The sequence below is a fragment of the Alligator mississippiensis genome, chromosome 3 (assembly GCF_030867095.1).
Source record: "Alligator mississippiensis isolate rAllMis1 chromosome 3, rAllMis1, whole genome shotgun sequence".
Classification (NCBI taxonomy): Eukaryota; Metazoa; Chordata; order Crocodylia; family Alligatoridae; genus Alligator; species Alligator mississippiensis.
The window spans coordinates 126,370,044-126,385,444 of record NC_081826.1 but is presented as its reverse complement, the minus strand read 5'-3'; the positions used below and the strand labels follow the sequence as shown (position 1 = coordinate 126,385,444).

The window sequence follows — 15,401 nt, the reverse complement described above, 5'->3', positions numbered from 1 at the left end:
TTCAGGTTTATCTTAAACTGTTTTCAGCCATTTTGAAAGCAGTTTATGGACACTGAACTCCTGTTGTGTTACAGATTTGAAGTGGTTTCCAATCACTTACACTGGTTTATTTGTAATTTCTGTACCTAGTGCAGGTGAGCAAACCAGCAGCTTCTCTCACCATGTTTCCTGGCTCTCCTGGTTTTGTGCAAGTTACCCATGTTATGAAAAGTAGAAGAAACATGCCAGGACAAAGACAACCTACTTTTTAAGTAGATGTAGACCAGGAAGGCTCCCCATTACATTTTTCCCTTATCACTTTAGTAAGAAGAAAAGATAAAATTAGGGAGGCAAGGCCAATGTGAGTTTACAGCTTTCTACCAGGCACTCTGAGACTGAAGGTCTTCTATATCCTGCATTTCCAGCCTTAATATACACAGTGCAAAGAGGCTGACTTGGGGGGTGGCAAGGGAAAGGAATCACTAGAAAAAGAAAGCACCTTTCCTTTTCTTCAGACCAAATTAACTCTCCTTTTCTTCAGATCAAGTCTTTCCAGGTTCACATTACCAATAAAAATGTAGTTGCCAAAGAGAAACCTAGTGAAGAATGTCCTACATTCAAAAGCTTGCCTAACTTTATCTCAATTAAGTAGTTGGTCCAATAAAAGATACCACCCTAGGAAATCTTTGTCAAAGAAAACATGCAGAAATTCAGATTTTCCATACTGCTGTTGGTGGAGGTATAATAGCCCAATAATGTCTACTGGGCTTTATTTGGCTCAAGCGTTCTTAACTCTAGTTTGTTAAATTGCAACCATTCCAGCACAAAACTTAAGAGTTTTTTTTTTCCCCCTCAGAGTCAGTTGACAGTCACAAGATTGAAAAAAAAGAAAAATCTGTTGTAGGTCATGTGAGGAATCTGTGGTATTTCTAAAGAAAGTGCTAGTGGCATTGCTTGAACTTTTAACAGAGTTTTGCTGCCACGGCACAGAGTACAAGGTATGCACTGGAGTAGAACAATGAGTTCAGCTCCAGTTCTGGATAACTGTTGCTCAAGGCTATGGGCAAACCAGTCAAACCAAAGACAATTGGATCAGAACTTAGACTCTAGCTGGGAGGGGAGTGGGGATTTAATATTTCCTTCAGAGGTGTTAAAAAACAAGAGGCAGAGAATGCATGACCGGACCCTCGTGCCATTCAGCTGATGGTGCAGCCAGTTCAAACCAGTTCCATTTCACCCTTTTCACTCTGAGGTACTGTTTTAGCTAGTTCCGAGACCACTTGGAACAAGTTCCTAGTAGGAAACTAATGCTCTTTGTGTACCTTTTTTTTTTTTTTTTACTTCAATCAGCACTTGCTGATTCCAAGTAGCCAGGCTCAGGTCTTTGATGCAGTGTAGCCAAACGCATTGAATAAACACAAGAGCCTGCACTGTGGAAGCAGCGTGTTGATGACAACACCTAAGTCGCGTTACTTGGAACATTTAACAAGCAGCTACTTTCAGTTCCCATTTCTCATACCGTGGCATGAATTAACTCTTCTGAAGCAGTCTGAGAAAGACTGGCACCGGCAGCTGGAACATGCAGGGAGCATACTGATTCACATATTAATCGTTTTTTGCATTAGTAAAGCTGCTATAGGGAACCTGATTTTAAGACATGGGCTCCTGAATTAGGTAACCCAGTTCATCACATGACCCGATTCATTCACAACATGCTTCTAACCATAAGAACTGAATTTCAGGGCCTAAGTGCAGAATTAAGGAACCTGAATTAGGCCTTGATCCTACAAGAATACTGGAGGGGTCTACTCACCCCAGTAAAGCAAAGCATGTGGCAGGTATTTGAGGACTGGGACTTTAAGCAAAAAAAGTTTGAAATAGAGGCTTATGTTTGTCTTTCAAATTCATTTTTTTGCTTTCATTTCCATTTTTAAAGTTATTGTACAGATTTGATAGTATAATTATCCCTAATGCATCTAACTTCTCCTCTTTGAAGAATATAGTTATGAGTAATTGTACCAAGATTTTAGTTAATTTTATGTAATATGAGAGTTCAGCTAGCAGTTATGTGGTTTTTACTTATTCCCTATTCCAAAATGAAACAACTGAACAACATTGACAAGCATTTGCCAAGAATATCATGCTACACAAAGTTAATTTCCTTAAAAATAGTTAAATACCGTAGTTTGGCCAGGAGAGGAAGATGGGGTTAAAGTTGAGTTATTCTTGGTGGACTTAAATTTCTTGGAAACACAGATCTCTCTTTCATGTGTCCATGTGTCTACCCACTTCGTGATTAGCATGTGTGTTCTTATATATGAATTGCACATGTACTGTAACATTGTACTCCTGTGCTGTTATTTGGGAAGTTCAAATTAAGGCAGGCAAATATGAATCTGAATTAATAGCAAATGAATTGAAGGATGTTACTCAAGTGATTAGGCAGATTCAGTTCTTTAGGTAAATGTGAGCTCTTTTACTACCAACCCACTGAGTGTAATTATACACTTGCACAAAGAATGGTAAAGCAACAGAAATTCTGCATTAGCAGGGAAAAAGTCAAGTAAAATGTTCCCAATCCATTTGTCAATAAGTCAACTTGAAAAATAGGAACTACTCTGAAAACCCCACTGTAAAGGGCTTGTTGCAAGGAGGGCAGTTCTACTTCCATTGTTTGAAGGTCTCTGATGATGCTCATTCAACCTCCGCCCCCCCCCCCCCACTTAACCCAGTTGTTACTGCAATTCTCTCTCTCAATAATTTGAAATATTCCCACCTCAAAAGAGGTGTCACATCACCAGATACCACCAGCTGGCTGATGTTGCTGTTCTGATATTACAGCTGCATGCACGGTGCCAGAAGCATCTCATTTTAGAGTTGGTCTTTCCAGTAATGAAAGGAAACCAAAGCAGCCCCCCACTGGGTCTGGGTTTTTTGGATATAGCACAACCATATGTAAATGAATTAGCTGGAGACTCCAAGACTAATTGGTGAAACATTTCTCATGCTGACTTGGCTTAAAAAGAATGCAGCCTAGACTGAACTGGTAGAGATTTCTGTGCAAGTTGACTTATCAACACTTTACTAATCATATGGTTAACCAAGCTGAATTAATCACTCACCCTTACTGAGCTTCAATGTGTTTTCTCTCACTATACCAGATGAAGCAGCCATTTGCTGATAGCCTCACCGTATGAGAGAGGATAGGAACAATCTTGGCTGTTAAAACAGTTACTGTTGTTATTCTTTATATGGGTCTGTCAGTGTACACAGTGCTTCACAGAATCTGGAAGGAATTCAAAACAACAGCAGTAACAACAGCAGTTTTGCAGCCTAAGGGCCATGTCTTTCAGTCTTTCCTCAGGCTGTTTTCCATGGACCTCATTCATATGGACTTCAGTGGGAGCTTTGCCTGAACAAGAACAGCAAGACTTGTCCTTCCTCAGTCCCCTATTGTGGGCTTGCTAATGGAGGTATTTGCTCAAACAAGTAGTACAAACAAGGAATCATAGTCATGCAAGGCCACCATAGGGGCAGCCATTCTGTCCTAGAGGTTGTAAATTCTTAGTCTGATCTTGGGTTTCATTACAAGAACAATAGATTATGTAGCTAGAATGTAATTAATCAGCAATAGGCCTAAGGAGAGAAAATTGCGGAGGTGAAGGTGCAAGTATAAAACTGGTCTATTTCCACTACTGGGCTAGGGACAGACATTCCAAAAGCCTGAATTGATTCAATCTTTGCAGGATAGTCTAACTTGCCTAGATTGAATCAGTTTGCAACTGTAAAGACACTCCCTCTGGACTGAGGAAATACAGGCACATGCCTGCAGTGGCTCAGGCTAGAAGCCAGGGGGCACTAGAGCAGCCCTTCTTTCCCTTCCACAGTGCTGAGCTGAGGGAGTATATGGCTAGGCCCTGGCAATACCTCTGATTAGGGGGGGGTTTAAACCCCTATCCTGTCTGCAGCCCCAGGCTTTTCCCTGCCCACTGCTTAAGGGGTGGGAGTGTTGCCAGCTCTCAGCCCCCAGCTAGGACTCTGAGGCAAAGTGAGGGTATGCAGTGCATGCATTTCTTGATGATACTGAGCTTTTCAATCTCCCTCTCCCTGCTTCTTCATACTGTCTGCAAACCTGACAGGTGAGCGTGATCCAGCAGGGAGCTGATAACACAGCATTTATCAGCCCATCAGCAAAACAAAAGCTTTTCTCATTAGTTCAAGCTCTTCTTAAACAGCCCTTTCCAAGGAAAGAACAGAGGGACATTACCCATCTACCTGTTGATTAGCTTGAAAAAGCCCTAAACTAACACTGTTCTGTCTGCCTGTCGAGTGAACTTGGACACACACACACCTCACAGCATTAACTAACATACCACATGCCTAGGGTCTGTGGGGTTGGGATCTATGGTGTGGGAGATGGGAGGGAGGAAGCAGGGGGATGGAGGGGAATCCCTGCTTGAGCAGTGAGTGGCAAGGAGGGGGTGGGGTGGGGTGCGGTGCAGTGGGGTAGGGGGGAAGCCAGGCAGACCCTGCTGTGCGTGCAGTCTCTGCCAGAGTTCTGGCTTGGGAGCAGAGGGGAAGGCCAGCCCAGCACAACCCAGAACTTCAAAGCATCTGGGATGCTGGGGGACTCTGGTTTAACTTAAACCAGGAAGGGGGCTGGGACAAACATTGCGTAAACTGGTTTGACCCAAATCAGTAGTGATACTACATTCAACCAGGTTTATCTCAAACTGGTTTTGACCATTTTGAAACTGGTTTATGTGCACTGAACTTATGTTCTGTTACAGGTTTAAACCCATTTCTGATCGCTTAAACTGGGTTATGTGTAATGTCTGTCCCTAGCCCTGGAGAAAAAGGAGAATGAAAACTATTTACCTTGGTGTTTGATGTGTTGGATGGAGGCTTGGACCAGAATTGCAAATTCAGGGTACACAAAGCCACTCCCCAGAGGGTTGACTACTAGTGATCAATGCAGATTGCGTTGATAGACATTCTGCTGCTTTACGGTTTGAATCGATAAGTGCTCCTTACTGACTGCCAACATTTCATTGTTCCAGGTATAAAAATACCCGCCTTTGCAAACATCACAACCATGGAACACCACACCCTGGCACAGTGCGGTGTAGGGCCAAGCTGTCTTTATTTGCATATCATTCTATGTTTGAATTAAAATCCACAAACTTTGCCAGGGCGGGGGGGGAGGGGAAACCTCACAAACAACACAGCTATAGATTTGTCTACTTTTCACATTCCTGAACCTTTCTTTTTATTTGCAGGGTGACATTTTAATGAGGTTTCATTGTATAAAACACAGGCTGATTTAACCAACTCCATGCACATTCCCTTCTCCAAACCTCTCCTGAAATGAATTGCTATTCAGGAAAGAGAACATTTATGAGAATTTGATATGAATGAAAGACAGGGAAGGAGGGGAAAGTCATTCAGCTGCTAGCTTTTGGCTTGTTTCCCTGCTTGTTCTGTCCAGACGATAACGCTGTGTCATTCAACTCCAGGCAAACTGTCTTCAAAAGCCTGGAGGTAATGTGTTGTTTGTTTGTTTGCATTCAGAGTCACAGAGAGGGCAGCGTAAAATAGCTACCAGCCGATTGCATTTCAGCAAAATGGAAGCCTCACAGGCTCTTCATTCAGTACAGTGTAGCTCAAGAGGATATCCTGTCAGTGATAATGAGGGAAATAAAGTCACTTCCTCAACAGCTGCTTGAATCAGGTAGAGAGAAAAAAAAAAGGAAGTCTTTAACTTCCTCATGGTTGCTCTACCCACCACCCCCTCACTAATAAATGCAGAGCACATCACTGAACCTGGTTTTCCCTTTTTAATTTTCAATGAAAGGCACTTGTGTTATCAGTGTGTCACTGGGCACAGTATATGGGAAGTACAGTGTAGAAACTGTGCGCAGCCTCCCAATCAAGGATGCAGGTTGTGTAGCGATGGTAATGAGCCTTAAGAAATGTACAGTAATGTTACAAATTCTTAAGTAACGACTATGTGGTGAATGAAAGAGCTATTTATTGTGAAACAGATTCTGTCTCCGCCCCATGTAAAAGGGAAACAGAACTGTCATGGGGTACCCCCACAAACTGGCTGCACAGACAGCTGGCAGCTTGGAAAGTTTGGTGTTGGCTTGCAGAATACCCCAGGGATCTACCAGCCAGAGCACAGCGACGGTGTGGAGATTCCTTCCCTTCCCTTCCCTTCCAGAAAAGAGTACTGTGGTAAATTCTGCTGGAAACTAATAAGGTTTGGGCTTTGTATTAACAGAAGTGAAACAGGATTCTGTAGAAATTACCTTTAAAAAATCTATAGGGTTTTATAGAGGACGAGTTCCCTTCTATAGAGTTCTGTAGCATGGATGGTATTTTCTATTAAGTTTTATAGGATGGCTTTAAAATAAAATTCTGCTGAAGAGTTGCTATTCTCTGTTTAATTGTACAGGACTTTTAATTAAGCATGACCTGTACAGAACTGTCCTGCCCACTTAACAGGCACTACTCAGGGTCTAGGCCTGTGTGTTTTTACTGTGAAGAGTGCTTCTCAGCGGACAGCAAACATTTTTAGCCATATCTGTGCTAAAAAACTCCATACAACCCTTATTTTAAAACGATCAATTTAAATTAAAAACCCAGTTACAAGTATAGTAAACATGCAGAGAAGGAGATACAGTTTCTGAACATTCAACATACAGTTAGGGTTCCCTTGGCATTAAAAATCATTTTCAACAGTGGGTCCCCTCTGCATCCCCCCCGCCCAGCACCTTCGTTGTTTCAATACATAAAAAGACCGTGTGTTTATTTAAAACAGGTTTGAAACTTAAACAAATAGTGACAGGCTGTTCAAACAAGCTTCGGAAATAGGCCTAATCAGGATGTTTGAGAAAGCAAAAGCAAGAAAAAGGAAAAAAAGCAGCACCCATAAAGAGCTACTTGTAACAGAGTGCAGACACCATTAGGTTGGGTTCATGTTATTGTTGTAATAGTCTCAATATGAACAAGTAAGTCATGCTGTGTGTTTCTGCTGACATTCCTCTTCTGGAATCAAATCACTCACTCTACTTTATACACTGCTCTGCGCTCCTTTCACCACTTCTGATGAAGTAAGCTCAACTTCGTGAAAGCTTATGCTCTATATGGGCATGTCTACACGTGAATTTAAGTACGCCTAAATTTAATGTGCATTACCTTAGTGCACATTAAGCAGGTTTAGGCAGGCATCTACATGTGCAGGCATTAAAGCACATTAATGGTGTGTGTGAACTGACTTGGGATTTAAGTTAGTCCCAAGTCAGTCCACACACACAGCGTTAGTATGCTTTAATGCGTCTACATGTGGGTTAATGCACTTTAACTATTTGCACCTAAATTTGATACCTGCATTTGCAGGTATCACATTTAGGCACAGTTAGCCCTGAATCACCATTTTTAAAGCACATTAAGGGCACATGTGTGTAGACACGCGCTGTAATGCACCTTAAATTTAGGCTAATATGCCTTAAAGTGTCTCATGTAGACACACCCAAAGTATCTTATACTTAGTAAATCTGTAAGGTGCATATCTATCTGCCCTGCCTTTTGCCTCACTTCAGGCTAACATGGGCAACTATCTCTCCCATTCCTCTTCTTCAGCCACAAGTTATGCCATGCTTTTTCATAGTATTAAGATGCTAGCACCACAAGCTGTTTTGTGGTAGTAGAAACAGTCTCTGTAATGTATTGGATGAAGCATTCCCAAATTGTGAGTGGGAGGAACAAGCCTGTTTTGATACTGATATAGGTCATGTTTCTGTTCCCATTAATGCATAAAAGTCAGATCACATCCATAGAAAAACATCATCAAAGCTTTACATTAAAAGGTTTTGTGCCAATTGTTTCTCTCTCTAGTTTTTTCTAGTCTTTCCCATAGTTTTGTTGTTGTGTCCTGAACTCTATCCTGACTCTATTTTATAAGGCCTGATCTTGAACTCTCCAAAGAAAAATCTCCTGGCTGAAGTCTATACACAGCCTATGGTATATACTTCACAGGCCTATGGAAAAAAAAAAAGCAGCAGCTTTTTTGGGAAAAAAAATAACAAATGTGTTTTACCTTCCACCTACCCCAAAGCCCTCAGTAACAACAAAGCAAAATGTAAGGCTAATGTGTTCAAACTAAGGTACCAAATTTCTTCAATGGCCATAGCTTCGACTGAAAAATCAAACCACTTCTTGAAGTGCTCATATATAGGTTTCAACACGCAACTTCAGAAACCCAAATTTGAAAATATTAGACAAAAGGAATAAATATTGAAAAATAATATAGGGAGAATGCATTTGCAGTACACACTGAAATCAATGCGACTTCTGTCTTTGTAACAGCTGCTGGATTTGGTTCAATATATCTTATTGTAAAGAAAAACTGTGGAAGTAAAATAATATTTTCTACATTGAAATACTTCAGCAGCTTCCATGGAACAGGAGTTTGAACAGGAAGATGCAAAAACCTCACATGCCCTCTTGTGGCAAAGGAAAGCCTTTCAGTTCTGACTGACAGTAGCCATCAGTGAGAGGAGACTGAACAAGGACAAGTGCAAAATCCTGCACTTTGGATGGAATAATTGTATGCACAAATGTAGACTCAGGAATGAGTGACCAGGCTGCATTACTGCAGAGAGGGACCTGGGGCTTACAATGGACCATAAGCTGAATTTGAGCCAACAGTGCTCCCTTGTTGCCAAAACAGCCTATAACATCCTACGTTGTATTGGCAGGAGTGTCACTTGTAAATCAAAGGGAGTGAATTTTCCACTCTATTTAGCACTGGTGAGGCTTCACTTGGAGTCTTGTGTCCAGTTTGGGGCCCCACACTTCAACAAGGCTGTGGGCTGTTTGGAAAGAGTCCAGCTCAGAGCAACAAAAATGATCAGGGGCCTGGGAGACAAAACTGTCGAGGAAAGGCTGACAGAATTAGGGTAATTTAACCTGGAGAAGAGAAGACTCATGGGAGATTTGATAATAGTCTTCAAATACCTGAAGGATGATTATATAAAGAATGGAGATGGTTTTTTTCTGTGACTGGAGGGAATAGGACTAGGAACAATGGCAGCAAACTGCAGCAGAGTAAATTTAGGGTGGAGATTAGGAGGAACTTTCTGACTACAAGGGTGGTCAGGCATTGGAACAGACTACCTAAAGAAGCTGTGGAATCTCCATCCTTGAAAACTTTCAAAAGTACGTTAGACAGACACTTGGCTGGGATGGTTTAGTTGGGGATGATCCTACCTTGAGCAGGAGGCTGGACTAGATGACTCTATGAGGTCTCTTCCAGCCCTATTTTCCTATTACCTTAAATGGTATCTGATGAAAAAGATATCAAAGCCTGTAACATCTCCTTTCCCCTTCTATTGTTCTAATTCATGACTTAACACTTATTTTCAGGAGGCCATTTGCCAGACCTTTGTTGCTGTTTGTAGTATTGGAACAGCAGCAGGACTTTATTTGTGCCACACATCATGTGAAAAGATGGTCTTAAAACTACAATTTTATTTTGTCCCCTGGAGTTGTTGCCAAATTATCTGCACGTACGTCTGGACTCCATCTTGAAGGTTTCTTTTGCTGCTCTGAGTGTCTGTGAAATGGGTGTTTTTCATTGGTCATTCTGGTTTACAGAGGAAATAATTTTGTCATCTCCATAACATACTGCTACAATTCTGACTTTTGTTTTCCTCCCAATGCAGGACGCCTTCGTGGAATTGTATGGTAACAACATGAGACCTTTGATCGACTTCTCCTGGATCTCTTGGAAAACTATCTTAAGTCTGGTTCTGGTGGGAGCTTGCATCACTCTTGGCGCTTATCTAGGACATAAGTGAAGTTGACCGGTTCATCATGGATTACAAAAGTCTTACAAACAGTAAAATAATATGACTTTTGTTTTCTGTGGCACAATGCTATTTTATGAGAAGAATAACTTCCTGGCTAATTATTAAATCAGCTATTACTGCCAAAGGGAATATCATTTATTTTTACATTGCAGGAAAATATTTATTAAAGATATTTACATTTAACCTGCTATTTTCATAAACCCTACAAGTTATATCCAAGTAGCACATGATGATGTTGTTATGCATTTTAATTAGCCCTAAAGACTTTTTTTTTTTTTTAATTCAAGCACCTGAATGGATTATTTTCTTTGAAGAATATATATACTGACAAAGACCTACCTGATCACACTTGGAGAGGCAGTTTCTTGGGCTGCTGGAAGCTGTGTAATGGTGTTGGTTTTGCTTGCATTCTCTTGTATGGTGGAGGGCAGTCCTAAAAAGCCCAGAGTGAATGGATGTAAAATTATTTCCTGCTGCCATGGACTGACATCAGTATCTGGTTCAATATGGTACATACTTGGAGTCAAAGTGGCAACTTCTTGAAGGATGTTGTCCATAGGAGAATTCTCTACAGGACAACAGCATGAAGTCTGATTGCACGAAAAAGTGTTTTAACCTACAAATTTTGCCATCCTGCCACAATCGCCACACTATCATCTGGTACCTTAAAAGAAGGATACGTCAATTTAACGTCTCTTTATAGAAGCATGAAATTAAATCCTTTGGACTCAAAGGAAGTTACTGTTCTAATGATTTCCTGAGCAGTAACATGTCTTTGCAGCTACCCGTACAGAAACATCAGGAGACCATAAGTGCCTGCTTTTACAGAGCAGAGCTGGAGTCCCAAGTTCCTGACCTGCATCCTATTTTCATGGGCTCACCTCTGTAACCAGCCCCATTTACTGAGCTTCTCAAGTCTTTGAAGCCAATTAAGTTTAGTCGTGAAGTCCCTGAAAGTTGGAGAAGATTTAAAATCTTATTTGGCAAGAAATAGACCTCAGCTTAGTTACGGATTATCTCCAACTATCCATGTTTATCAAACTGGACACCAAAATCAAGTTCATTTTCATAACAAACAAACAAAACAAGCATTATTCTTACCCCGCCCCTAAAGTTATGCCATGCTAATAATTTCATAGGACTGTCTACACAAAAGAGCAGAGAATGAAGAACATTTCCAGATCCTCAGTACAGACAAAGGCTCACTGACAACCAGATTCCTTAGGTGCCTGTTGTCATTTCAAGAGAAAACAGGGTGGGGAAAAGAGGGACTGAATTCTCTCTCCATGCCATAAATACAGTTTAAATAAGATTAATGCAGTATGCTTCTTACATAGCTTTACAGCAGCATGAATTCCAGAACTAAACAACTGAGACCTGTCAACGGAGTTTAAACTATGGCTTTTACAAGCTTTTGAAAGGATCAGAAGTTCAAACAAAAAAAAAATAAAATCAGAAGTAGGTATCATGGACTGTTTGGATTTATATGAATGTCTACCTTAAAACCTCCAAGTCAAGTATTTTCATTTTTTTTTTAGCTGTTGATCTTTCAGAACATGAGATCTGTCAATATCTGTACATCCAGGAAGGGAAGAAAGTTAAAAAGCTCTGCATCAAAGTACATTAACAATTTACAAGTACTTTAAGAGGGGAAAAATATTGAAAAAACTGTGTGAAAAAACCAGAATGAAACAGAGTGGAAAAACTCGACATTTCAATGGAATAACTTTGTGGCATTATATGCAAAATAGCTCTAGTAACTTGGGAATGTAATATGTTCATTGTTAAGGCTATAGTTGATGTCATGTCTTCAAAGCTGCTTTTTTGTTTAGATTTGTGCATCTCAGCGTTTTTATTGCTATTTAGCCATGGGACCTACACTTTCTATGGGCAAAGATGGAATGAGCTTTAGTTTTCATATTTGAAACATTTTAATTTATAGAAACATTTAATGCAGTTCATGTTTCTATAGAAAATGAGATCTAAACTTTGCCGAGTTAAAAATAGAACTGCCTGAAATATTATTTAATAGAGCTCCTGTCAAAACTAGATGCATTTGTGCAGGATACTTATGAAACTATTTAAAATAATAGGGAACCACTTGTGTATTGAGTGTGGGCTTTGTTTTTTCTGCTATCAAGTTTAAGTTATATAAAGCCAGTTGCAAAGCTGAACTAGAATTGTCTGGCACTGTGCTAACATTTGAGTCTTCATTTCACAATCCAGCCTTCATTTTAATTTGAGCCCATAGCCCCTGTCAAAGTTAATGGCTTATTTGACCTCAAACTTTTTCAATATTGAATTGTTTATTTTGTTAAAGGTTTACAGTGTCAAAAATATAAAAAGAGTAACTATAAGTTCCTGTGCTGCTATAGTACCCAGATAATTTGAATGGGGTTTATTTTGTAATACTCTCTATTAGCAAGATTTTTAAGCTGCTTTAGAAATAATATGAAGTAGACACATTTCTGACATTTACGTAAATACTGCCGATTTGTGTTCTATCGTGTCTATTCACTGGAGTGCCCAGTGTACTAGTTAATAGCAAGCAGAAAAATAAAGTTAAGATGACTGAATGGTTTTATTCTTTTAAACAAATAATAAAGCTTTCCCACGCTGACTGCAGAATTGTACAGTATTGTGGCTGCATTAGCTGTAATGATAGTTGATGATGCATTTATATTAATAAACATATTAGAAACATTGAATGTATATAATAGCTTGAACTCATTTAAAATTTCCCCCTACCAACCCCATTTATTTTACAATGATTGCAGCTTTTCCACTTTCTTTGTTAGAAAATAAAACCAGACATTTTTCCACAAAAATGCAGGGCCTTCAAGATATTCATTTTAGTTAAACCCCCTTTTTCCCCTGATGGATCAAACCGAGTGGCAAAGCCATAAACGGAAGCAAAAATGTCAAATAGATGCATTTCTGAAGTTGCTTGGCAGGGATAACAAGGGGTTACAAAAGTTAAATAGTGAAGAGAGATGATAGATCATTGAAACATCACCATGATTAAAGATAGTAATATATAAGGGATTTGACCCCCTTTCCTCTAGTTAAGAAGAATGACATGAAGACAAGCAAAGCAAAAGATTACAAAGAGCCCAGAATTTACTCTTCACTGTGAAAATCTGCTACTTCCAACAGCAGTCATCTGCAAGCCAGAAGATACTTAATGATTTGGGTAGAAACATAAGTGTCATATTTGATGCTCCTATAACATATTTATTTCCTGTTCAGTTTATTTTAAAAAATAAAATAAAAACAGGAATTGTGATTTTTTTTTAAAGAAAGGAAAACATCAGACGATCATCTGAGTTATCAAGCTAAATCTACAGATCAAATCGAACAGGAGACAGTAGCCCCAAACTGGTTATTAAAAAGCCAGATCGGATGGAAAGGACATGTCTCAAACTAGTTTGGGTGTTTGACTCAGCATGGAACAACATGTCTTCTGCGGTAACTAAAGTTGCCGGATTGGGAAGTAGAAGTCAGGAAAGCATTGTTCGTTCGAAAATCCTGCATCATATCTGATGCAGCAGCTTAGCTAAAACGCTCTGAGCAGTAACTTTCAGCCATAACCATCTACTCACCTGTATATCATTAGTGCATAATTGTAATGATTATTTTAATAGTTTGCTTGTTTTCTGTTGTGAACTGTGACACTGCAGCCTTCAGAGCTGTCATAAAGGTAACAGAGAATAACTATTAAATAATTCCTTTGGGAACAAAAATGCTTTGTGTGAAGGTCAGTTTGGGGTGCTGTAACTTGAAAATTACAGACTCAAGACTTGTAACACTTTGCACACATGTGCATCTACACATACCATTTCTGTGGGAGTTAAGCATGCTTAAGGACTGTATCAAAAAAGATAAAATTCTCTGTGGACCTAGTGGCCCACTGGGTTAAGTGTGGTTAAGGTACATCATTTTCTGTAGCCAACAGCACATAAGGGGGTGATATGGTCAGCAACACATCTGGCCACCTTTGAATCCCCAGACTGAATGAGCAGGTACTCATGTACAGCTGGGCTGATTTGTGCCTTTGGCACGCGTCCAGATGGAGCTGTGGTAAGAAATCCTGTGACCACAGACCCAGTAGACAGGGCCAACCCTAGCGGGTGTGGGTCCTGGGGCAAATCAGCCTGTGCAGGGCCCCCTGGACACCGTGTAGGGCCCGTGGGACCCCCACAAAGGCAGGGTATGGGCTGGGGTCTCCCCCACAGTATGGGACAGAGCCCTGCAGGAGGGGCCGTGGCTGCTCCACCCGACTCCATGGGGTCCGGAGCAGTCGTCCCGATTAATTGTACCCTAGGGATGGCCCTGCCTGTAGGATTGTCTGATCTGGCCTTAAAGCATGACATTGTGTTTGGCTGTGCATCTACATAAATTCGACAGGCTTATTAATAAAAAGCATGGTAAAATATAGGGCCTCATTTACTAAATTATTTTATTTTATGAAGTAGCAAAATGGATCACATTATAAATTAACCTCTCAATTCTATATACAAAATGTTCAACTTGTTTTGCTATATAGGGGTATAAAAATTCTCTGCTACCAGTGAAGTTCAGGTTTGTGTTATATTCCTCTCAAACAAAATGAAGCAAAAAGGAAGGAAGCTTCATCCTAGAATAAAATTGTTTCCACCAGGTTATAGAGTATTAAAAATACCACAAAAATTAAACTATATTTTTATAATTTAAATAGCATATTTTTCTTTTCCTTCTGAATATTTGAATTCTAATTACCACCAGCATTGTTGTACATAAATAGGTATAGTTTATCCATTATCTTGGATGATGTATGTAAGTAGTTTGCTATTTTATTATTGAATAAAATTTCATTGTTCAATGTCTTTAAAATGTTATAAAAACATGCTGCCATTAAACGTTATATGTCTGTCTAGTTAATATTGTGAAGAAATAATAAAGCACACTGTGAGTTATTTCTTATGTATTTTTTAAGGGTTTGATGGTAAACATTTTAATTTTCTCTAATCCCAACAATATTGTGCATATATTAAGCAATATAGAATATAAAGTTTACCATATGATAGTTCTACTCACACACAGCCCTCCCTATTAAGACCTTAAAGCTACAATGAGTTCTGTGAAACCATTGCTAACCCATTCCATTTTAAAACAACGCTGACAATATATTTGATGATCGTCTTAGAGCTGCATGAGCATCCCAACTTTCATTAAAATAAGGAGTTCCTAGCCTTCATGGTAGCATAGAATGGCTTCAAAACTTGAACCTTCAGGGCTCACAAGCCAGAAGACAAAAATTTGAATTCCAAAAGTAAAATGATTAATAATGATTTGGGGAACCCAATTTCATGATTTTTGAATACTGACATTGGCAAAACTAGGGTGGATATCGATACTCACACCAAGCTCCTGCTATATTAACAAAGCTCCCTGAAGGCACAGTTGTCCACCAGAGTTCATTGTAATATTGGGGTTTGTGCATTTGCAAGACTAGATCTTAAGTGAGTTTACTCAAACTCAGCAAGTAGGTCAATCCATGTTTCATAT

General features: G+C 39.7%; 1 protein-coding gene across 2 annotated transcripts in view; it reads left to right on the top strand.

The window, feature by feature from the left end:
- Positions 1 to 14,809, top strand: part of BCL2 (BCL2 apoptosis regulator) — a 144,281-nt gene extending 129,472 nt beyond the window's left edge. Inside the window, exon 2 of one of the 2 annotated variants that reach the window (XM_006269171.4) lies at positions 9,708 to 14,809. In XM_006269171.4, coding sequence (XP_006269233.1) covers positions 9,708 to 9,842 — 135 coding nt within the window. In that variant the 3' untranslated portion in view covers positions 9,843 to 14,809. The remainder of the gene's footprint in view (positions 1 to 9,707) is intronic. The other variant, XM_019490401.2, reaches the window with a different exon arrangement.
- The last annotated feature ends 592 nt before the right edge of the window (positions 14,810 to 15,401 follow it).